General features: G+C 39.0%; 1 protein-coding gene across 5 annotated transcripts in view; it reads right to left on the bottom strand.

Annotated features, from left to right (window-relative positions):
- Positions 1-814: 814 nt before the first annotated feature.
- The window catches only part of actn1 (actinin, alpha 1), a 59,164-nt gene continuing 35,259 nt past the window's right edge, over positions 815-24,719 (bottom strand). Inside the window, exons 4-22 of one of the 5 annotated variants that reach the window (XM_041971259.1) lie at positions 23,270-23,356; positions 22,532-22,619; positions 19,766-19,844; positions 19,467-19,548; positions 17,394-17,479; positions 14,185-14,277; positions 12,925-13,155; positions 11,808-11,955; positions 11,488-11,638; positions 11,278-11,386; positions 10,854-10,994; positions 9,575-9,757; positions 8,047-8,181; positions 7,519-7,698; positions 6,357-6,503; positions 2,804-2,884; positions 2,413-2,478; positions 1,988-2,146; positions 815-1,391 (exon numbers count right to left, since the gene is read on the bottom strand). In XM_041971259.1, the coding sequence (XP_041827193.1) occupies positions 1,233-1,391; positions 1,988-2,146; positions 2,413-2,478; positions 2,804-2,884; positions 6,357-6,503; positions 7,519-7,698; positions 8,047-8,181; positions 9,575-9,757; positions 10,854-10,994; positions 11,278-11,386; positions 11,488-11,638; positions 11,808-11,955; positions 12,925-13,155; positions 14,185-14,277; positions 17,394-17,479; positions 19,467-19,548; positions 19,766-19,844; positions 22,532-22,619; positions 23,270-23,356 (2,405 nt within the window). In that variant the 3' untranslated portion in view covers positions 815-1,232. Of the gene's footprint in view, positions 1,392-1,987; positions 2,147-2,412; positions 2,479-2,803; positions 2,885-6,356; positions 6,504-7,518; positions 7,699-8,046; positions 8,182-9,574; positions 9,758-10,853; positions 10,995-11,277; positions 11,387-11,487; positions 11,639-11,807; positions 11,956-12,924; positions 13,156-14,184; positions 14,278-17,393; positions 17,480-18,594; positions 18,681-19,466; positions 19,549-19,765; positions 19,845-22,531; positions 22,620-23,269; positions 23,357-24,719 lie in introns of all 5 variants that reach the window. The other 4 variants (XM_041971258.1, XM_041971263.1, XM_041971261.1 and 1 more) reach the window with 4 other exon arrangements.

Raw genomic sequence — 24,719 nt, 5'->3', positions numbered from 1 at the left:
AGCTGAGATCACTATGCCTCCTTTCAGCCAACTAATCAGATGGTGAATGCATATTTGCATATTATAAACCACTAACTAAATAAATTTAGATTAATCATGAAACAGTTGTTAGGCTTATAGTTATCCTCTATAGTTTGAGCTCTAATGTCAAACTGAATTCCTCCACACTGGTTCAACCCATGTAATCTCCTTTAATACTCTTAGTTTTAATGATAAAAGGTGGGAGTATTAACTCAAAAGCTTTATTTTAGTAAAATTTATGTTTGTTAATTAGGACTAAATTACTTCTAGACATGAGTTTTACTAATATCACAAAGTATACACGTTTTCTTGCACAAGCATTAACATTAATGTAGATATAAAACCTTAGAAAATTCGATCTTTAGTAGCCGAGAAGTAGTTTATAAATAGCTGACTGAGAAAATATTTATATTCAAGACTGCAGGTATTTAGATGCACTCCTAAATTCAATTTACCATGATCATAACTGTCAACATAGCAAAGCTCTGGCTTGGGGAAAAAACAGTGTAGATTTTCTTTAAGAAGAACCTCAATACCGTCCGATCACTAGAAAATGATCCAACGTTCATGCAAATGCCACCTTCAAGTCAACATCGTAGCTCTTCTTGATGCCCATCATTATATTTTTCATTTTCAGGCAATCACAGCTCTGTTTTACCTGCTTTCCCTGTAAATATAAGGATGTACAGAATGCTGTATGATACATGTATTTTCTGCTCTTTGTGTAAATGTGAATGAATGATAAACAGAAAACACCGGTGATCCCTGCAGTAAACAGAATTAGAGGAAAGAGTATATGAATCTTTTCTTTATTACAAGTTTTGTCTCTTATTTCAATCAGGTGAAGAAAAATACCTTTTTGTTCAGTATAATAAAATATGTTAACTTTATTCATTTTCTGAAGAAAAACAATGACAACAAGAAAATAAAAACAAAAAAAAATTTTTTTGTCTCTCCCTCTTTGTAAACCTGGAGAGTTGCATCGCGTGGGAAGCAAACACAACGGAGATGGAGTGTGAGGGAGCAGTGAAGAGGCTGCACGGGTGGGAGGAGAAGCACGAGGAGACGGGGGATACTGACAAAAAGATAAGGCCAGAAACAGACAAACAATGAGCGCAGCAGTACAGGAGTGTGCTGATGGGGCGGTTGGAGGATGTGGCGGTGATCGAGCTGGTTGGCTCGTGGTCCCCAGTCAGGACGACTGAGAGTGTTCAGAGATCACTCTCGCCGTACAGAGCGGTAGAGAAGGACATGTAGTCGAGGGCTCCGTGTACAGCATCGGGGCCAGTGTAGGGGGCCATGCGAGCGATACAGTACTCGGCCTGGTCTGGAGGCAGCTCCCGGCGCAGCTCATCAGCTAAGATGTAGTTCTACAGAGGATAACAAAAACATGACACAATAAGCTGTATTAGTACAGTCTGTGCTGTGGTAGCAGATGATGAACAGCTTTTTTATTTGGGACGTCTTATTTTCTGGCTGTAATTTCTTGTTTTCCAGTTTTTTACTGGTAGATTAAACTCAGAAGAATGAATAAAGAGCTGATTAATGTTGTTAATAAGTTAAGCTTTAGAAAACTGGAGTCAACATCTGCAGAGGCAGAAGAGTGTATTGTGACACAGTGGGGCTGATTTCATCATTTTGGTTTTTCTTCTTTTTTTAGAGGGTGGAAGACTTTTTGTCATATTTTCCTTCTTTACTTAGGCTTAAAAGCGTATAACACTAAAATATTCTGGTTAAAATGGTTAACTTGATAGCAAACAGCATCTTACTTACATATCCAGCAGATTCACAGCATTAACATTCATACAGTCACATTTCATGTCTTAATAGGTCTGGTGGAAATATGCTAATTTTATTATCAATCAGGTTTAAAAAGTAGAAATAAAGCCTACTGGGAACAAAAACAGATCTCAACGTTCAGCGAACAACTCTGCTCTCTTGGTGATACTTTGAAATGGTACTATACCTTCTCCCCTGCAAGAACTTTGAAGGAGGCCATGACCTGGTCGGCTGTGTCTGTGTCAGCCGTCTCGCGCGACATGAAGTCGATGAAGGCCTGGAAGGTGACAATGCCCATCCTGTTGGGATCCACTATGCTCATGATGCGGGAGAACTCGTTCTCACCCTAATGGCAACGGAGAAGATGCATGTCAATCAACTATTTAATACAATAAAGCAGCACAGCAAAGGAACAACAGGACTTTCAGGTTCTGTAGAAATCTTCCATCACATGTTCTTATGCATTTGTAAGTATGTCTCCATGTCATTTAACATGTTTATGTATCCAAAATAGGAGACTTTAGAACAAAATTAAAGTTTACATCCATTACCGTTTCCAAGGGAACTTGTTTATTACAAATGTTCATATTTGAAATGTGCTCATTGCTTTACCAGGTTGTAACCCATGGAGATAAGGCAGGTTTTGAAGTCTTCAGCATCCATGATTCCTGTTCTCTTCTACAAGGTCAGCGATGGACAAACGAAACCAGGAGTAGAAGAAAGATACAGAGGAGGGGCAGGGATAGCAGAGGAAGTCACAAGAAGTACGAAGGATGAACAAAGAGGAGATTTAAGCAAGAAATCCACAAAAAAATGTGGATGTTGCAAGACAAAGGGGGAAATCAGGAAACAAATTCGGGGAGGGAGAGTAAAGACATGAGGATCCAAGAATAAAAGGAAGGAATGGAAGTATAAGGCAGGAAGTGCAAAAAAGAAAAAAAAAAAAAAGGAGAGAGAAACCAGTTAAACCTCTCACGGTAGGGGTGTGGCTACAATTAAGTACCTGTGCATCGTTGGCGATATCGAAGCCCAGGCTGATCAGGCAGGCCTTGAACTCTTCAGCGCCCAGAGTGCCCGAGTGGTCCTGGGGTGTGTGTGGGGAGGAGGCCAGTGCCAGGCGAGGCGTCAGGGCCACAGGCCATGCAGCAACACATACAGCCGTGTCAGTGACGGTGAGGTGATGGAAGGGGTGGGATCAGGTAGGTGGGTGAGGTGGTGTTGGTGGTTGGGGGAGGTGGGGAGGAAGGTGGAGGAAGTGCACCATGCACGAGGGGGAGGAGGTGAAGGGAGAGGGTCATGCACAAAAGATGGAAAACAGAGAAAACAGTGCATATACATTAGGATCTGGCAGGTGAACACACGGTGGCAGCTGTGCTGCCAGGCTGGGCGAGAGCATTCAGAGGCGTTAATGTGGCGTGTGGCAGGCAGACTAAAAGGCCTTGAGGTGGTGAGGTTATTCATATCGTCAGTGGCACACAAACTTAACACAGTAAGGAAAACAAATCTTCTCTTCAACTTTTTAGAATATACACACATTTGAACTTACCAACTACTCAGACAATTTTGATTTCAGTTTAAGATTATTTGACAAAATGTATTCATCAAGTCCATAAATTACTGTAAGTTACACCTTTAACCCTTTAATGCTGTACATATAATATTTAATACATAAAGTTTCTGAGACCTATTGCATCACTTTATGGTAAAAACCTTGCTTTTACAATATGATACTTTTCTTGTGCCCCCTGGTGGATACTGTTTGTACTACAATAATTTTGATATATTGGAGAGATATATTAGTACATATTGTTAAAAAGCCAAATAAGACTTCAGATAGAAAAAAAGTTACATTTTCTGCCCATTATCTTTTAAGCCAGGAATTAAATAGTTAAATTACTTGTTTATTCTGAAACTTGTACATATTTAATCTCTTTTCTGATACAATGAAGGAAACCATCAGCTATTCATATCTAGTGAGACATGACCAGCAATTTTTTCCTGGTTTTGCTATTTAGCCAACTGTAAATAACAAATAGTGATTTATCTTTAATTATTATTATGGACAAATGTGGCCATTAGTTTATAATGATCTAAATTAAGAAAATCAAGAAAAATTAACTTCTGCTTTGTTTTTGTTGTTTTTCTTTTAAAGGGAATCTTTTGTCAGACCAAAAGTTGTAATTCTTTAAAACTGAATCAACAATCAAATCAACACATGGAAAAGCTTCATGTTTGAGATGCTCAAATCAGGAAATGTTGAACATTATTGCCTGATGAATCATTCAAACCATTTTTAAAACATTTTATCTGGCACTTTTCCTGAATAAAGTAATTATGTTTATTCACAGAAAGTGAGATATTTTCTGACATTATCACATTTTTAAAATGTTTTAATTTTCTTACACATTAATATAATATAAAAATAAACAGGGAAAAAAAACAGACTCCTTTCTGCTGCTTTAGCTTGATCCATTTTCCCTGTGTGGCTTCCAACAAATGTTAAGCCAAACGCTGTAAATATAAAATAAAACCGAGTCCAGGCCTTTATTTGACTTCCTGTGGGTCCCGTTGACTCCAGACATTTATTAATGATACGGCAGCCGTGGAGGAATGCATGAAGTGATGGTGAGTTGAGAGGGAGCTAAATAAAAACTCATCCATAATTGGTGCTGTTCCTTACATGTTTGCCTCGGGGTAAACATTAAGCTCAGTGAATAGGGGGGGACAAAGTAAGCAGAGTTTTATAGAAGCAGCAATCGATGTGAAGCTAAATTTAATCGTTCAGTTTTGTTTCATTTTGATTTAATGTATGATAAAAGTTTCTAACTGAGGCAAACGCTTGAGCCTTTAAAGATGAATGTTGTGTCACTGCAGCAAATCTTTTTCACACCAGGCGGTAAGGTCACGGCACATCCTCATACACTCCACACACATAAGCTGGACTCAGTGTTTCCTGCTTGAAGCACCGTTGAAGGACCCATAACTTATATTCTCTCACCTTGACTTCTTTTCTTTGCTGGTGGAGTCTAAGTATTCAAAAGAAAAATTTGTGATCCAACATGAGAAGCACTTGCAGAAATTCGCAGCAGAACAATTTGGCATTTGGAAACACATTAATTTGCTTTCTTGCAGAAAATGATCAAAAGTACTGCATATACGATGAAAATTAAGCTAGTTGATGGTTGTATTAGTTTACAATTTAGCACTCACAAAGCTCATTAGTAGGCAAGGCTAAAGACAGTAAGTGCCTGCCATGAAACCAGTTTTAAATCTCACACAGATAAAAAAAAAAAAAAAAACAAGATAATAAATAAATAAACAAGCCAGGAGCCACAGTTCATTATTTGTCATAGACAAAGGAATAGTTTGCTAGGATAGCCTGTGTATTTATTTTTTTTTGGCCAACAACAAACTTGCAAAAGAGTCTGGTTATATAGAAGGACATGGAGGTGGCAGACAATAGTGGGCTTCTCATCCAATAACTTAGTTACCAGGGCAACAACACCTGGTCCAACAACACCAATGTTTTGGGAAAAATAAAATAAAATAAAATAAAATAAAATAAAATCTTGGTGATAGATGATGCTCAAACCATCATCTTTTCCTAAGCCTAACAAGTAGACATTTTTCTCTCTTTCTCTAACCAAATAAACAATGAAACACAGGTAACGCCTAAAAAATACCTGCACAGAGCAACCTTGACAACTGTGAAGGGTGAGTTGATTATTTCCATGTCTGCATGTCCAAACTGGGACTCTGCAGACATGCACATGCTACCTTATAGGTCACCTTTACCAAAACTTCACATGCGTGAGCACATAATCAATGTACATGTGGTTAACAGAAATGCTCCTCCTCATAACAAGCAGCCAAGTTGTTCTGCTCACTGTTCTTGTTTGCTGTTCTTCTGAACAGAAACGAATCCAGGTGCATGAAGTCTGCACATCTATGTCTATAGGGATGCAAATCTTTGGGCTTTGCATGGTTAGCTGCAGAGGACCCTCATGAACTTATAACAACAAAAATGAAATCAAACTGGCCTCATGGTCACACAGTGAAGTAAACATCCACCTGATAGTACAAAATATCCTGTTAACGATGCACATTAATATAACTAGTTTTTGTTTAATTTAACCTGTACAAAGTTGTAAAAACATAATTTTATCCACACAAACAAAGGCTTTTTTTTATTCTTTAAGCATAGACCCTGATATATGTAACATGTGTGTAACATCCACATTCTTTGATCATTCAGACCCAAATCCACAAGGATACACTGAATTTAATGAAGTGAACTCAGGAACCAGGTCCACCTGAAGTACATATGGATGTGTTGTCATATCTAACAAGAGCTAAATATAACTATTTAGTAGCGACGACCATTGTTGTCAATATTCCAACTGTCTGCAAGAAAGTGAACAGATGCGTTTCTCAAATGTCAAACTATTCCTCAACCAGCGTTTTTCTTCCTGTTGCATGTCTGTTCCCCACGGCAGCCTGTGATGTACCATCCACTGACCTCTCCTCAACTCTCTGCGCAGTGATTCTATACTTACCCTGTCAAAGTGGTTGAAGGAAGCCCGGAACTCGTTCAGCTGCTCCTGGCTGATGCCCTTGGCGTCTCGCGTCAAGATTTGGTTCTCGATTTCATTTATGGTGCGAGCAATGGTGGTGAGCAGCTGCTCCCAGCCCACCCGGATGTGCTGCAGAGGAGAAAAAGATAAAAGTTTTAAAAGGTTGCTGAAGGAGTCTCAGAGGTGGGGATATGGGGTTGACATGGTGGAACATAAAGTTTACTACTTGGACAAGTCAGAAATGTTTCATAAGGCCTATAAAATGCATTTATCGTCCTTTTCTCTCACTTGGTAATTGGTTCCAATTTCCCATAGTTACAGTTCTTCCTCACCTCTTCTTTCCTTCTAAGCAGTCTGGAAATATTCATTATTTGTGTAAGTAAATGCGAGGAAATTATCAAAACCAACAATATGATCTCTTTAATAGTAATCAACATTCAGCTTCAAGCTTCAAATCTTAATAAAACAACCACAAATATCCACTCATAAGAGAACCCGTTAGTGTTGTTTTTACTCCAGCAGGATTAAATATCGTAGTTACTGGGGAGAATTAATAAATGAGGACTTGTATATCAGCATGTCAGCTTGCATGGAACATGAATAAATAAACTACATGATCAGTGTTCAGAGTAAAAAAGAAACAACAGTCGAGTTCTTTGTAAGAGAGGGACCGCTTCCAACAGCGAAGACAAGAAAAGTATAACAAGAGCATCATAAGATGTTTTCTTTAAATAAAGAAATGTGTTAAATCACAGCAGATGGCTGCTGGGATCCATTTACCAGAGTCATTATTCAGTAGCTGATTCGACGCACACCTACGAGTGTCTGACAGAGGATCTTAGGTTCCCAGCATTTGGCTGAAGAAACAAAGTTATGTTGTTCACTGGAGACTGCATGATAATCATCAGGAAACAGATTTTCTTGTGGCTGCGAAAGAAAACTGCAACCTGTTGTTTTGTAGTTTGTGGCAAACCACAGCCTTCTGAAAGCTGAGACCACAACAAAGCAAGATTGTTTTCAGAGCCCAACAAAGTCAGACAGGCGTGTTAAATAGATGGAAGATTATTTCAGTGAGAAGTGGCATTAAGAACATTTGGTTCCCCCTTCAGGGAGAGCACAAATCCCTTTTCCTCGTCATGCTTACCTCCATGGTGTAATTGGTGTGCTTGTTGTCAAAAATGAGGGCTTCCTGAATGAGCTGGTGGTCTCCCTCCAGCTGGTCGATCTTTGGCTTGTAATTGACGATGCTCTTCTCATACTGGCGCAGGTGCGTCAGCTGGTCCTCCAGGGTGCCGTGCATCTCGATTGAGATGCGGCCAATTTCCTGCAAAGACACACAGAGGACATGACAGGAAAATGTCCCAGCTAGTGCCTGGCTGTTACGCCTTTACCTCAGTTTTCCTCGTTTGACTCATTAGGGATATCATTTCTGCTTTTGTTGTGTCATTAATTTGAGGTGTACTCAAGTAATGTAAGTCAAGATTAATTTGAAATTAACATCAGATCAAACACATCAAGATATTTGTATCCATAGTTTTTATCAGTACTGATTTCAAACTTGTGAAAAGTAACTAAAAGTTTTTTTAAAAACTCTCCACGTGATGCCACAGAGCGTTGCGCCCTTATTCTGAACCTGAATTGTCACTTCCCTGTTGGATCTGCTCACACTGACCTCCATCTTGTTCTGGATCCAGGGCCCGATGACATTGGCCTGATTGGCAAACTGTCGGCGCAGACGCTCGTTGTTCTGCTGCCGGGCGTGTTCTTCGATCAGAGCCTGGTCACGCTGCGGCACCAGCTGCCTGACCTGCAGCGGGATGAAGAAAAAAAAACCATTGCATTATTCTTCTCTTTTCCTACATTTATTATCGGTCCATATGCTTTCCACCCCCCTCCATCTTTAACATTAGGCTTCAAACATGAAGCCTGTAGTTAGTGCTGGCTTGGGTGACCCTCAGTCATCCCTTTAGCTATGCTGTTACAGGCTGCATTTTCTCTGTTTCCTTCTTTTTTTGTTTCTCTTTATGTATAAATATGATGTTATTATTGTCTTTAATTTGTCTCTCTCTTGTTCATTCTCAGTAAGTATCCCAGGTTTAGAGTTTTGGTGCTTGACCCATCTGCCCTGTTCTCTCTACCCCCATCTGGTCGAGGCAGATGGAGGCCTTATCCGATCAGGTTCTGGAGGTTTTTTCCTTTCCACTGTCGTCTGCGTCCTTGTGCATTCTCAGGATGTGGGATTTAATCGAAGAGAAGACACAATGAACTTGTTTTGTTTGGTAATTATTTTTATGAATTGGTTTTTATGAACAAAGTTATGGTAACTGGACTAATCTGGATCATGTAATGGATTTGTTTTAATTGGGTTATAATTGCACTATGATAAATTTTACTGAATTGGACTGTGTCAATAAAAGTGCCTTAAGATGACTTTGAATTGGTGAATTAATAAATGATCTCAGGAGCTTAAGACTCCTCATTGATCCCTATACAAAAAGAGGAAAGATTGAATGTTTAATCTCCAGAACCATTTTGACAGCCAGGTTTTCCACTGAATGGGACCAAAAAGCTTCTAAAGACGACAAAGAAGCAAACCAGCAAATCCTGCAAGAATTTATAGAGAAAACTTCAACCCAATCCAGTGAAAAATGAGCAGCTGATGAAATGTAAAAAGAATTATTTAACAATTAGCACAAAACTAAAAAATAAGAGACAACTAGCTGAAAAGTCTTTTGAGTAGAGCTTTAGGATTTTTCAAGGTCCCATGAACTTCAAATTGAGCGAGGAATGACCCTTTAAGCTTTTTACCTTTGCCTTATTTTTCTAAACTTTTTTTCTCTGAATTATTAAACAAATTGTTTGTGTTCAACAAAATACACTTTATTATTCTGGATGCTGCATAACACTGAAATATTAAAAGCAATGAAAAAACCTTTATATCAGCAAGCAAACTTTTCCTGACTGTTTCAGTAACCTTCATACTGTCTCTTCACCCATCTGCCATTTACCAGACCTTAAATCATTGAACCATATTTATGCAGTTTTCCAAAACTTTTATCATATGTTTAGTTAATCAGAGGTCTAATTAGATTGGCAGCGAAGGACTGAAAGACTTAAACCATCACTTATATGATATGAGACATTCATAAAAAAAATAATAAATGAAACCCGATAAAGCATAAAAGTACTGAGCATATTACCTTGTCCCATTTAGCATTAATCTCCTGTGGGTTGATGGTGGTGTAGGGGTTGGTGCCAGCCATATTCACGTGATAGGTCTGCACAATTTTGGCAATCTCATTGTGGATACCCAGGATGGCCAGTCGCTCTTTGTCGGCCTCTGGCAGCGTTGCTTTGAACTGCTCGTGAGCTGTGCTCAGTCCCTAAGACACAAAGCGCAAAAGCAAAGTATGTGTAATTAATAAGTATTGACTTATTTCTGCTACATTAATAAAAGAAATCTATTTTCAGCATTGCTACTGTGCAAAATGTATTGTCTCTGTATTCTTACTGTAGCATTTTAAGGATATTCCATATAAAAGCAAAGCAAAGACAATCTAACCTTCTCAGTCTCGAACCGTGCCACATACTGTATATACCCAAGTAAATAGAATCTAATTGAATAATATTGTATTAATCCTATAAGGGAGAGTAATTTAAAGCTGTTGCATAACCACAGGACACGTTTTTTATACTCATTTGCTTAGATTTGGTTATAATATAACCAAATCTAAGCAAATGAGTTCATGTCAGTTTATTGCAAATGTGCTTTCTTTAAAGCCCATTACCACGTGTACATGAAAAATAATCATCAGTTTTAAGCTTGGAAATGTTGACACTCTTTTAAAGAGCCAGAAAAGGAAAACTGAAGCCTCTAAAATCTGTCCACGTTATCAGGCTTTAGACAACCATTATTTCAAACTGAAAAAAATGACAGTATAAGGGCTTAACAGAGGTTGAGCAAGGCTGTTTTGAGCCAGCAACTCAGCATGACTGTGGTGAAACCTGGAGTTTCTTTTTTGTGTAATTTACTTTATTTTTATTTTTACAGCAGGCAGTTCGACCTGTTACTGCATGTGGAGATGATAACATCAAGTCTGGCCCAGCTTCTTTTGGTGTCCAGTAAACCACAATACCAGAGTGCACAACTGCAGGTCTGCCATACAGTTAAATGTAGAAATTAATTTACCTGTACTTTACCAGATATGACTGTTAAAGTATCTTTTGTGAAAAAAGTTCTGCTGTGCAGATCAAACGAACATAATATGCAGATGATGATGCTGCAAAGCTCAAGTGGCTGTTTTCCCTTGTCTTTACCTAGGCTTAGCCTGCTAACAATGGCCTTTTTGCATTTACAGTTTACAGGACTAAATACTAAAGAAATCCTTAAGAAAATATCTATTCAGAGGCTGTATTACATCGATTTTAGGGAAAATACTGCCTCCTCTGGTTTTCTTCTCTTCAGCCGTCTTTATTCACCTGGATTTCTTCAATGGTGTGGACGATGAAGGTGTCTTGCAGGTCCTCCATAGCGCCCTCCATCCAGTTGTTGAACGGAGCTGCTCTTTTGGCAAACTCAAGGTAGAGTTGGTCGATGGTTTCAAGCAACTTCTCTGTTCTCTGTTAAGCATTAAAAATTAATATTTTAGGAATTCACAAAGGCTTGAGTTTGTTCTTGATCATTCACAAAGCTGCAAACTGTAACTGGGTTTGGAGGTTATATTTCATCTCTAAATGTAAAATTACTTTTACTCTCAGCAGCCTCTGGAGGGTTGCGGAAACTTGAAAGAAGGAAACAAACAGTGATCTATAAAGTAAGATATTTGACTCTTTAAAAAACTTTTCTAGTCTTGGTTCCCTTAGGATTGTCCAGGACATCTCTTCTTTTTCGGTCCCATCTCACCTGCAATGCTTCACTGCGTTGCTGGGTCAGACCTCCCAGCATGTCCCATTGATCACAGATCTGCTGGCAGCGAGCGTTAACACTTGGAGAGTCATAGTAGTCCAGCTCACTGGGGCACAAAACAGACAACAGCACAAAAGATCCACCATCATTAACTGGGCTGTAACTGGTCGTCATTTTCCACCCTGACTCTCGCTTCTTATCTCTTACTTTAATTCCTGTGCGATAGCTGCGATCTGCTCCACGCGGTCCTGGTGTGCAGCCAGGTCGCTCTCAAAGGCCTCGTGTTTCTTTAGCAGGGCCTTGATCTCCGACAGGGAGGCCGTCTCGTAATCCCGCTTCTGCAGCATGTCCTCTTTACCTGCAGGTGTAGACAGAAAATGTTCCAGGTAAGCTAAATGAATTTATCATGATGTAAACTTACTACACATGTTGACAGGCTAACATAGATACACTTAGAGGCAGGAATTTCTATTTTAATTTACACTTCAGACTGAGAATTTGAAAGCATCCATTTCAACGTTCAGTACCTTCGGTCCAGGCTTCATGGATGGCGGCTTTCTGGCGGAATTTCTCTGCCAGGTGGTCGAGTCTTTCCAGCCGGCGTATCTCATTGAGGAGCCACTCTTCATAGCCCTTCTCAGCTCCCTCTAGGTTTCCCCATGCATTGTTAATGTCCTTTACAACAACAAGGACAATACGTTAATAAGTTGTTTTGCTAACAACACATCTAAATAAGACTATGACTACAAATGTGGTCAGGTTTGGTGAGTAAAACAAGGTATAAATCCCCTGATAAATATTTAGAGTTAAGTTTGGATGATGCAGCTGTCAAAGCAGCTTTAAGGTGAGATGCTGCAGATGAACAGGTAAAAAAAAAAAAAAAAGACTATTAGCAATCACTGAAATTTTTTAAGTTTACATGAAGACCATTTTTTACAGCAAGTTTTCTAAAGATTAATGTTAAAACATGCAAAGATGAGATTATATATATATATATATATATATATATACCAATAATGCTTGGTTCAGAAATTATTGTTGGTTTTGTTTTGATTTTGTTGCTATTCTAGAGAAGTTTGTTTTTTTTACTTTGTATAGGGAATTTTGGACAAATCCATTTATCACTTTACAAACGAAATTCCATCAACAACTAAAAACACACATTCTTGGCATATGTTTGGATAAAACATCCTTTGAATTATGCTTCAATTAAAATGAGATGAGAACAAGCCTCTCCGGTGTTTTGAGAAAAGGGTTTTTAAAGACTCCACACTACTGTAAAGTGTCAGAACCATAACTGGGTTTTGAGAGTGCTCCACTATGTTCAGAGGTTATTTCTCTAAAGGTGAATTAATGAAAAGATTAAGTTTTTCTGCCTTTTTTTTTCATTTCCTGTTCTATTTATTTTTTTGTCAAATTTTTGGTTCAAGCAATTTTTAAAAAATAAATCAGAGCACAAAACTTGAAATAGATTTAACAGGTTTACATTTGAATAAGTCGAGGTATCTCTTGCAGCTGTTATCCTTTAAAGTTTCCCCCCAAAAAATATTTCAAGTTATGCCCAGAAGAACACTGAATATCAAACTCTAATAATTGAATTTCTTTGTGAATGAGTTTATCCTTCCACAAACTACCGTAACATACCGAGACCATCTTTCCTTCTGAGGGCATGAAGGCAGGCCTGTTGCTGAGCCTCAGTTTAGTCTGCAGGGTGTTGAAATTGATCTCCAGCTGGCACTTCTCCTGCACTTTGGGTGGCTTGTGGAGGCGACGGTAACCTCTGAAGTCCTCCAGCTTCTGCTGCATGGCCTGCATGGTGTTCTCGGGCATTCGGTTTTCTAGCCAGGGGATGGTGCGACGAATCCACTCCAGCAGCTGGGATATTGATGGTGTTTGTGCAAGTGTGTGTGCATGGTAGGGGGAAAGAGTAAGAGGACAGAGATGGAGGAAAACAAAGTTTATGGAAATTAAGAGGGAAGGAGAAGCAGAGCAAAATCAAGCAAAAAAAAAAAAAAAAAAAAAAAAAAGGGAAAAGACGGCAGTCAGAAGGGAATAAAAAGCGGTGTAATGTATGTATTTAAAGGGTGATAAATGAAAAAAGGTTGAGATAAATCATTGCAGTTTAATACAAATTTAAGAACATGTTTGATTTGGACTTGTTTTACCTCACAGCATGAATGGACATGATGACATGACGTCAGTATTTAAAAAAAAAAAACAACAACTATAAAACACTTATTTTTAAAAATTTCTTGGAGAAGGAAATCTGTGTTACATTAGATTTATTTTTTTCCCCTAAAAGTTACATTTAGCTTAAGAACATTTTACTGGATGATGCATTCAAGTGCATCTGTAGTTCTGATAAATACCTTAAAAAGCGCGGTCCTTTTATTAAAATGTTGACCTACAACAATCCACTAATACCTTAACAGAATAGTTCACCATTTTTGGAAATAAATATTAATTTTTGCTTAAACTTGAATTTATTTATTTATTTTACTCTCATGTCTTTACAGAAAAATAAAAATAAAACTTCAAGCCATTTATTTTTGATTCAGAACGTGATGAGAGAAGAACCATCTACTCTAAAAATCTCTAAAATCTACTAAAAGTGGGAATTACAGTTCACCATTAGCCAAGTGTTGGCTGGCTGTAAAATCTCATGCTCTGTGAAACTTGTTCTATCTGAGATAAAAACAGGCAAAATCCTGTTAGACTTTGATATGAAGAAATAAAATAAAAACATGTTTGTTTGTGACTGGAAGCTACATTGTCTGCCTGCCTTGAACGGAGCACAATCAACCCCGGGAGATTGGAGGCAGGGGGGGAAGGCTCAGAAAGGGAGATGGAGAAAGGGCTGAGAGAAGTGCAGGGCAATTATAGGAAAAAGTGGGGTGTGCTCACATTACTGGCCAGCTTCTCATAGTCCTCCATCAGCTGCTCATTCTCTTGGTTGACAGCCAGCACCTTGCAGATCCTGTTGGCCGCTGTCTCTGCCTGAATGACGAAGGTGAGGGGAGAAACAGTGTGATGTGAAGAGCAGAGCGAGAGCACATTTTAGTGGTGATCAGTCATCAATGCACATCTATCTAGTGAATTCTCTGCCATGGTACAGGGATAAATTTATGCTGCTGCTATTTAACTGCAACCATCCATCTGTACCACCCACAGAAGCACTCAAATTTCCCAAATGAATCATTTTTGGAAAGATCAGCAGTAATGATGTAAAACAAACAGAATTGGATCAGCTTTTTATGTCTGTGTTGTTCTGATAATGTCACCAAAGCTTGAGGTTTGCTTCCAGCAGGACGGAGTCAGAGCTGCAACAAGAACACATTAAATTGTAGGTCACGCTGCCATCAGGTGTAGGGGCACCTTTCTCTCTGCACCGCCGTCTAATTATAGAACAGCAGCAAACTGTGCTTTATCTTTGCCTCCACCTACATATGGAGAGTGAGGAGTGAAGCCCACAGTCTCATCTGTGGCAAATCACTTCTTTTACTTGGCCACTGAATCTTTACCACTATTTTGAAAAGGTTTGAGCCCAACAATGTTACCATGGCAACATTTCCTCTGTTTACTTGTTGTGTTATAGGTGAAAATGCAGAACAATTCACTGAAAACAAGAGAGAAGGATTTCCATTAAAAAAAATAGGACAGAATTGAAGCAGCATGCATGAAGTTTTGGAAAAATATGCAGCAAATTTTAAGCATAGAACAGAAAAAAAAGTAGATACAAAACTTTTCAACCATGAAAGGAAGGAAATGAGCTGCTTTAAAAGGTTTGCATTAGTGTCCTTTTACAGAGAAACATTTTAAACTCTCTTTTCAACCCTTTTACAGTTCAGAGACTGACATCTCATACGAAAGACTGCATCCTGCCTCTTTTTCTTTTTTTTTTTTTTGAAGATCACAGAGGAAACTTGGCTCGGTCGGAGACGTGCTCCGGGGGCTCCACCAGCAGCAGACAAGCTGCCTTAAAAGGAGAGCCAGGATGTGCAGGTTGTGCTTCTGTGAGCAAATGTTTGAACGCTGGGCCTGTTGACCGAGAGCCTCGACAGCCAGGACCTCTCTCATGAATTGCTTGGCTCTGACATCAGAGTTAGCAGACAGGGGACACCACAGGGAGAGATTAATATAGCTTAAAATCTAACCATTCATCCAGGAAGTCAGTGATGGCACAGAGCCAGTTTCTGTCTATTTGGATCACAGATACCTGGAAAACTTTTAAACAGAGACTTTTAAACTAATTGATGTTGCATTTCCAGCTAATATTCCCTGATTTACACCAAACAGGGAGAAATAAAACGTCACATTAACATCTCCATTTACCAAAGCTGTAGTCGTGTTCTAAACTGGCTACAAGATTATTCTAAAACGCTAGTCAAAACAATCTATGATTTAGTTAAACTCACCATCATAACCTTCTTCCACATTTAGAAATTAAAGGGCACGAGCTTTATTGTCCATGTAAGAAATCCAATATTCACTCACTTTTTGCTCTCCATCACCTCCAGAGGGAAACACCTGAGACTTGATCTGCTTTATCCTCTCATTTAATGCTGAGCAGGTGGTTCACACGGAGTCTATCAGAACTTTACTAAAAAAACAAAAACTGGCCATGCAGCAAAATTTTATTATAGGAGCACTGAGAAAAACTGTAAACAGTAAAATTTTGGGCTTGAGAGCAAAGCACATATGTCAGACATTTAAACACTGAAACTTGTGTGAATCTTTTTTTTTTTCCACACACAGTCATGGAAAAAGACTCTTTCACACCTACAGTTTCACATATCAGGACATAAAAAAAAATCTATTTCACTGTCTAGCATCCATCAGTCCAGTAAATAAAATCATAACAATAAGCAGTAAAATAATTGGACTGGCACAGGAACCAGTTCTCAGCATCTACAGAAGGACTACAATAAAAGGTTCTCAGACACCACACACACTGCACATCCGCTCAGTCTCCTACTGGCAGGTCTGAGATACAGATCACTGAAGACCAAGACCAAGAAAGCCACAGGAAGCTTTGTGTCCTCAACTATTAATTACTGTAAATGCATGTGTTTATATTTAACATTTGTATTTACCTGTTTTTAACCTACTTTTTAATCAGCACTGTCACTTTCTGTGGATTAAGCTCCTAAAGTTCTTTTAAGTTTTAAGGTCCATCATTCTACTATGATTTGAGACCTTTAAGCACCTGGGACTGATACAAAAAAAAACCTTAAACGTGAAAGAGGGTGGATTTTCTTTTTTCTCATCCAATAAAAGGAATATAAAAAGTGAACTCAGCAGTAAATTTTAAGAAAATTTGGGTTTGAATATAAGAACAGGCCATGAAAACCTCTCTGGGTTTTAGTGCAGAAAGGAAACGGTTGCTAAACACGAAGCTCTGCTTTGTAAAACCCATGTGTGGATTTCCACGTACACACCAATCCAGCAAGAGTGATGGTGTTTATGGGTAAATTTCTTCCCTCAGGGCGCAATTTGAGGTAATAAAGGAGGAGCAAGTTTCAATGTGCAATCTGTGCCAGTACTGCAAATGTGTGTGCCAGAGAGCGGCAGCTTTAAGACTCGTGTGTCTCAGGAGAACCACAAGCTCCATTAGAACATGGATTCTAACAAAGATTTAAAACAGAGTAGACTTAGCAGATATTCTGGGTGTGAGATAAATCTTTATTGTTCTCTGGACAGACCCTGAACAGATTTGACATGTCTTTGGAGTAATGCATTGCACTGAGGTTGAATGGAGAAAGAGCTTTGTATCCAATTTGCTACTTAAAGATGGCAGATAAGGAAGCTCTGAATGAGTAAGGATTCCTATCAGGAATAAAAATGCATGGACTCATAACACTCAAAAGCACAGAATATGAATTCAGCAGATCTGATCTAAGACGTCAACAAAATAAATGTGTGTGTTTTAATATTACCTCAATGAGAGACCCACACCTACATAACCTATATAATTAATTTCCATCCCAGGTGTGTTGCTGCTGGACCACAGAGTGGTATCACATGACAGAAGTTTAAAAAAAACAAAGCAAAATCAGAGTGGCTGTCATTCGCTACTAGCCAGTTTGACAAGTATGCAGCCATTGTTTTCTCACCTTCTGTTTGCCTGAGAACGCGTGGTAGTAACACGACACATAAGTCATGACGGCCTTCTCATCTGGCCTCAAGGTGCTAATGATATCTGCCCGGGGAACAGAGGAAAGGGAGAGAAGGCAGAGGAGAAAAAATGGAGAGTAAAAGTGTGCAGAGACAAAAGGGCCAGCAGAGGGCGATATCACGAGTCACAAGTTGCCTCCAGTCTCTCAGGTTTGTTGGTTTTTGGTCTTAAAGGATGAAATTTGTTTTACAGTATTTGAAGTGGGAGATGAGATGATTAACTAAAATACAGTCTACGATTTATTAACCTCAAAAATAGAAGTAGATAGTTTTTTAACTAAAGTTAAGCCACTAAATCCAAGCAGCAGCTTGGTTTTAAGTGTCCAATCTCCGCCCTCTGGCTACAAACAGACATTTTTCATGCGAGATGCTTAAACACAGCTGTGGTGAGATGATCTCTGCTGCTGGGCCTCTCAGATAAACCTGGTTTTTATAGAACTATTACGTCTGCAGATCTGAGAGGAAGACCACAGAACCATTTCAGGTGTCCTGCTGTGCATCAAAACAGCTGTCAAACGGGAAGACTTTTGTTCATAATCCGAGACAGAAAGTCCGAAGCAGCGTTTCTTTCCTTCAGAGATGCAAGGAGACAGATTCTTCACTGAAGCCAGACGGCACACAACCATTAAAGTGAACCGATATCTTGCTGCTCGACTTTGAAGTGCCAGGTTTAATTTCATTCATTCCTCCACCCTCAATTTAGGCTGTCGCTCTGGAGGCTGAACGTAGCCATCCTTTTAAACGGTTACATCTCCCCCTCGGTAGCAGACTTCAAGCTAATTTGTATCAACCACAGCTGTTATCACAGGCAATCATCATCATTCAGTTCAGATAAACTTCGCCACACCTCCCATTTCAATCAGCTTCTGTTCAACCAAACAAAACACTAATCAGGAGTGTGTTTGGTAGACTGGAGACACACTTGTGCTCGTTGCCTCAAAGAACACCGACATTGCTCCATCATGCATTTGGTGGCGTGAACCATGCGGAAAGTAAAGCAGAGTGACCCCTGCATGGGGGAGTGTTGTGAACTGCAGAGAGAAGGATACTGTTAGGAGACACACACCGAGCTAGAAAAAAGGGGAGGAAGAGGGGGGAGTGAGGAAGAGGAGGAGGAGGGAGATGCTGCATCCCGGATACCTTCTGGGCGCCTGAGAAGGCGTGGTAGAAGCTAGAGACGTAGGTCATAATGGCCTTCTCATCTGGACGGGCAGTGCCCACAATATCTGTAAGGAAGAGAGGAGGTCAGGGAGGGCATGGAGGATGGAGGGGCGGGAGAGGGTGGGGACGGGGGGAGGTTGTTGAATAGAGAACAGCTGATTGAAGGAACAGGAAGTAGAGTTCGTTACAAATAATATTAACCATGAAAAGATAAATAAACACCATTTTTATTAAGGATTGTATTTAAACTTTGACAGTTGTTGTCATAGCAATGCAGTTTTGTTTTTCTTTTTGTCTACTGCTACTCACTGAGGGTCCATACCAGATGACGTCAATACAGCTAAATTTATTTGTAGAGAAAGAGCTGCATATTTACATTCTGTAGAAAATAGCCTGTCCCTGTGTGCACAGCTGCATGTGAGAATGTGATGACCAAAACATGTGCTTTCAGAAAGCGGATGAAGTCACTTTTTATATACTTCATTGAGGTGACTCTTTTACAACGTGTTAGTCATATAAGGTCAAATCAGACCTGAAGACCTAGAAATCAACTGTCCTGTCCAGTTCAGAGCCTCATTCATTTTTGTTTTTTTGGTCTTTTTTCTAAAGCCAAATTTTCTCTGAGCACAATTCTTCTGCAAACATGAGAAGATTTTCAACCCGTGTACAGCTGCTGAAAGCTGGCGTAGCTCTCAGGCTGCAGGAAATGACAGAAAGCGGGTTGGACTGCTCCTACAGAACACTTTCAAGCTTCTGAACAGCACTTCAGAGAGGGTACATTTTGGTCTTAACACAGGAGAAAGTCCGTTTTCCACTTCATCGCTTTACAGTTTGACTCCCTGCCTGCTCACCTTCTGCGTCCAACATTTTGGGGATGTCCAGGTACTTCTCTGCCACGTCGAAGGCTGTGTTCAGGTTGGTCATTGGATCATCCTGTCAACAGCAGACCATCAACAATTTCAGACAAATCTGGAGCAAACGTTTAATCTGAGTGATTAAAAAATGTTCAGCAGGATCATCAATCTTTTCAGCACGAAAAGGGAAAGAAAGTACAACATTCTCCCCCTATTACGTCAGAAAGCTGAACTATTAGCTGCATAGATCCCTTTCCAGAGAGGATTTGAGTCAATTTAGGAAATAATGTGCTCACCTTACGCAGCTTTCCATAGTCAATGAGCTCTGGACGGTGTCGATGAATGAGTGCACAGAAACCCAAACCGTCCTTCCAGCTGAAAGAGCAAAGTGGACAAATTATGAAAGTGAAGAGAAACACAATAAGATGAGGGAAGTAAGACGAATCTGCCTTTAATCCTGAAAATATTTCCCTTCCTTAAGTCTCCTTAATTACTTTTAATGTAAAACACCTACATATCCCAGCAACAAGAGGTAAGTCCTTTTTAATGATTCAAAGATATTTACTGAGCTTACATTTATTTCTTTTGTTCTAAGAAAAATAAGGTTAATAGAAACAAGTTGCTGGAAGATTTTCTAAGACAAAGGAGAGTTTGGGATAAAACGAATTGATGTACAAGACGAGAAAATGGCTCTCTGCGTGCAAGTTCAAAAAGGAGAGGGGAAAAAAAGTTTTGTAGGAAAGTGAACAATTCATTTTCAAGGATACAACAAAATGGGAAATTGTAGCCCATTAGCAAACCCTGGAACATGTTCAGAGGGAAACAAATTTCTACTTAGACACGTCCGTACACTGAACAGACACGGTACCACGGTTCTGGGTTTTCTTTCATTTTTCTAGAGTCATTTTCTTGGAAAGTGGTTTCACTGTAAGTTTTCACTGAACCCCCCCCCCCAAAATAAACCCCACAAATAACAACCTTCCACTAATTCATACAGTTTATGAGTCGCCATTTCAAGCCACTTTATGAATTTAAGGGAACATCTTATAACTGTAAAGGAAATGCATCTGAACTTTGCACAACAGCTGGTTTATAACTTTACCTGTGCATGTAAATAAAGTTTGAAGGTTTCAAAAACCAGAAAACAAAACAGTAATACTGAAGAAAACAGCAAGTGGCAGATAAGTTAAATCCAAAACATGTACTTTAAAAATACAAGGAGAGAAATGTTTAAATCCAGTAGGAAATCCAGTAGAAAACTAATTTTATTTTCTGTATCTCAGTGATCATGTGTTTGTTTCCGTGTTTTTAGTTGGGCCTTCTGTGGTAACATCCTTGTCATAGATGGTACATCTGGAGCTCTGTAGAAGACTGACTGATGATGCCATTGAAAGCTATCACCTGCCATAAAAGGCACCTACAGGTTATGAGAGGAGCTTTCAAAGCTGCTTAAAGCTTTTTATACCTGAAGTTCAGAAAAAATGTTCTGTACTCCCCATCTTCTGCTATCATCTCTGACAGAGAGCCCACATCAAAGGCCCAGTCTGTACTGTATGCTGACAGTCTGCCTCTCTCCTTTTACCTTCTTCTAAAATGACCTCAGCTCCACCTTTTTCCTCACCTCAGCTTTCATCCATGTCAGATCATCACAGGGGTCTCCTTTCAATAATGCAACACACATTGAGGGATCCTGTGACAGGGATTCAGATCTAACTCAACCCCCTCATGGATATGAAACAATAACACCAGAAAAAGGTTTTAATTCTCATCTTTAAATCCCAATTTGCTACTAACCAGATACATTGTTTGCATGCAAAAAAATATCTCTGAATATTATGCAGCACTCCTGTCTGGCGCAGTTGGTCTGCTTTAGGAGGACGTGGCTGCTTTCTGTTGCTTTAAGATCTGCTCTGTTCACCGTCAGCGCTGTCTGAGGCCTCTGCTCTCCTCACATACATGTCAGGAGCAATTTGAGAAATTACATGCTCATATAATCCTGGTGCTCGCAAAGTCCAATTTCCAAACAATCCTAACCAAATTTAAATATCAAACCTTGGGAAAATTTAGTAAAGCAGAGACATCCACACAGAAAAAGCTACCAAGTATCAAACTGGGTACTTAGACATGAATCTTAAATGAACTCTGCAAGCTTTCTCTTTGGTTTCTTTGGCCCAGATTTAACTCTGTGATGCCAACTATGTGTAGAAAAGTCCTCCAGTAAAAAAAAAAACTGGAAGGCTGAGATGCAATAGACAAAATATCAGGGCCAAAGTCTGGATCCAGAAACTAAGAATCCTGCACAGACTCTACATTTAAAAAATATACACAAGTATTACACAAGTTAACATCTTTTCACAGTATCAGATCAGAGGTCTGCACACCCATGTCCAAGTGTTGTCAGCTTCTGGGTTTCTTCATGACCAAATGTTTTCAGTTTTGCAGGAATTCAGTTTTCTCTGAGTTTGCCGTAAATAGAGAAAAAGAAAGAAGAGAAAATTTACAAAGTAACCCCCAGCAGTCCAGAGCTGGTAGCACACACCTGCTGTTCCTGATGTTTGAACAGAAGTTAAACCAAGTTAAGCTACATGCTGCCATATCAGCTGTGTCCAAAACAAGCAAGTTCTGAGAAATCTTTCGAAGACTTTTTTTATTTTCTACATATTATGTGCTTTATTCCTGGATTTTTCAACTGTTGAAACTTCATATGCATGTATTTGTAACACAGGGAAAGCCACTGTCTGGTGCTGCTATGAACACATGAGCAATTTACACTTGTGACTGAAGGCCATTTACATGGTTCTTTAACAACTGTCATGATGAGTTAATTTCCTCAAAAGAAAAAAAAAAAAACTCATGTAGAAATGACTGAGCAGTTTAAACAATGAAATGAATGAAGTTTAGAAAAATAACTACACTGAGATGGCAATCCTGGTAATGCACATCGCTTCCCTGCTTCTGTCTAACTCTTCATGTCTGTGTGCCTACTTCCACAATCTGCACCTGCAACTCTACAGGTCAGTGAACGCCTCATCTGTTACTTGTTGTCCTCGTGAAGCGCCTACCTGATGTGAAAGTTTTGGATGTTGACATTCTTGTAGGGTGCGGTCTTCCTCTGGCACCACAGCAGGAGGCCCTCTTTGGCTGATGTCTCTGTGGTTGGTGGAGAAGGGATCATAGTGAAGTTATAGGAACTCTCATCTTTTCACTGTGACTGACTCATCTAATCCCCGTTTAGTAGTGGATATTGTGGTTGGTATTGTGCTGTTGCCTCACAGAGAAGTAAAATGCTCAGTGGTCCACTTGGAAATTTTAAGCTGTACAAATACAGACTGATTATAGTTGACGTTTAAAGGGGATTACACTGTAACGGATGAACCATCTCAGAAACACTTCCACCTCACGTCTTTAACATTTATATTCAAATCAATGTCCATTATTTCAAGTCTATATGTCCTATTGTGTGGCTTATTTAAGCTTAATATGATGTGTGACAAAGATCTAAATGCTGAGACGCTGCGTCAAAGAAAAGTGTTTTTAATTGCAAATGAAGACAGCAAATGAATACAAAGTGTGTGGAGATGCTCCAACACATACATTTCGTTTTTGCATTTGTGAGAGCCCACCAAAGAGATAATCCATCACCCCAGCCCTTCTCACATTGACCTTTACAAAGTGAAATGAAGGCCTAAACCTAATCCTGGACCCCTTTTTAACCCAATTCAGACCCGATAAGGGCCACACAAAGCTGTCCAACTTTCCACAAGTATATTTAAACAAGTAGACAGATTCACACACTCTACCTTCCACAGAAATGTCTTGGATAGCGAAGCGGAGGATTATAGTCCAGATCATTCCCAGGGTCATCTTAGCATTACCGTCTACAATTTCTGAAACAAGAACAGAGAATTTACACATTTAGTAGCCATAACTTATGTTTTTAAATCTGCCAGACATGCCCAGTGAGTACAAACTTTGCTGGGATCGATGTAAAAGTTGTATTTATTTCTGAAAGCCCAGTTTTAGCAAAAATAACTCCTTTTAATAATTACTCTTTATTTTAACATCATGCTTTTGTTTTTAGCAACCCACTTGTTTTATGTGTTATAGCTCACAGACCACCCAAACCTCCTTCCTGTTTTATACAAGAATTCTGACTTTTTAATATAAATATTAAAATTTGTATTTTGAGTAACTAGTGAACTTACACATTGAGAACAGCTCTGATCCTTGTATGAAGGAGTTTTTAAATTTTTTAAAATCCAACACGCTGAGAACTGTGCAGAAGAAATATATAACCTTTGAGGTGGCTGTAAGTTTTACTGATATTTTATCCCAAACTCCTGCTCAGATTTTACCTGCAGCCTGTCATTTCATTGTTGATTGTTGTAACAGCAAACTGAGGTCAGCCATTAACGCTAAAGCTCCATTTAAAACCAAAATTATGCAATCCAAACCCACACCACTGTAGAAACAAACAAAAAAAAAAAAAAGAATCAAAGACCTCAAAAGAAATTGCAGGAGAGCAGAAAAGACATGGAGGAAATCAAATATTTTGACTATTCATTTAGACATTTTCAAGAAACTTAAAATCTGCAATGAAACAATTTTCCAATCTGATTTCAGACAATAAAAATAATCCCAAAAAACAAAAGATGTTTTAATAAACACATTTTAATAAGTCCTCCATGCGGCCATCAGATGCTGAACATTATGACTTTGCAGACCACTTTTAAGTAAAATTTGCACTATTAGATCCAGCTTTTTATCTCAACAAAATGTTGATTTTAACATAGCTGAAGCTTTGTTTTGACCCAAGGAAACACTGGAGAATTTTGTCCCGGGTAATGCAAAAATGCTTTGTTCAAGTTTACTCCCAATTAAAGTCCACAACTTGCCTTTTAGACCTAATTCCCACATCGCTTTTAAAAACACTTCATGGTTTATTTGAGCCTGAGCTTTTAGACACAGTAAATTACTCTCTTCAGACGAGAGTCTTCCTATCTGCCTGTAAAACTGCAGCAGTGAGGCCTCTTTTAAAGACGAGTAATTTAGGCCTAAACATTCCTGATAAACCATTCTGTATCTAACTACCACTTTTATTTATAGTAAAATTATAGAAAAGTTTTTATTCAGTATTTAAATAATACAAAATAAAAATAAATAAATAAATTTAAAAAAAAAACTTTAGATGGTAGAAAACTTCCTACAACTTAACCAGTACAAAAACTATTTTCGGACCTGAAAACAAGA

Source organism: Melanotaenia boesemani, chromosome 20 (assembly GCF_017639745.1).
Source record: "Melanotaenia boesemani isolate fMelBoe1 chromosome 20, fMelBoe1.pri, whole genome shotgun sequence".
NCBI lineage: Eukaryota > Metazoa > Chordata > Actinopteri > Atheriniformes > Melanotaeniidae > Melanotaenia > Melanotaenia boesemani.
The sequence above is the reverse complement of the archived record's forward strand: the minus strand, read 5'-3'. Positions and strand labels throughout refer to the sequence as shown.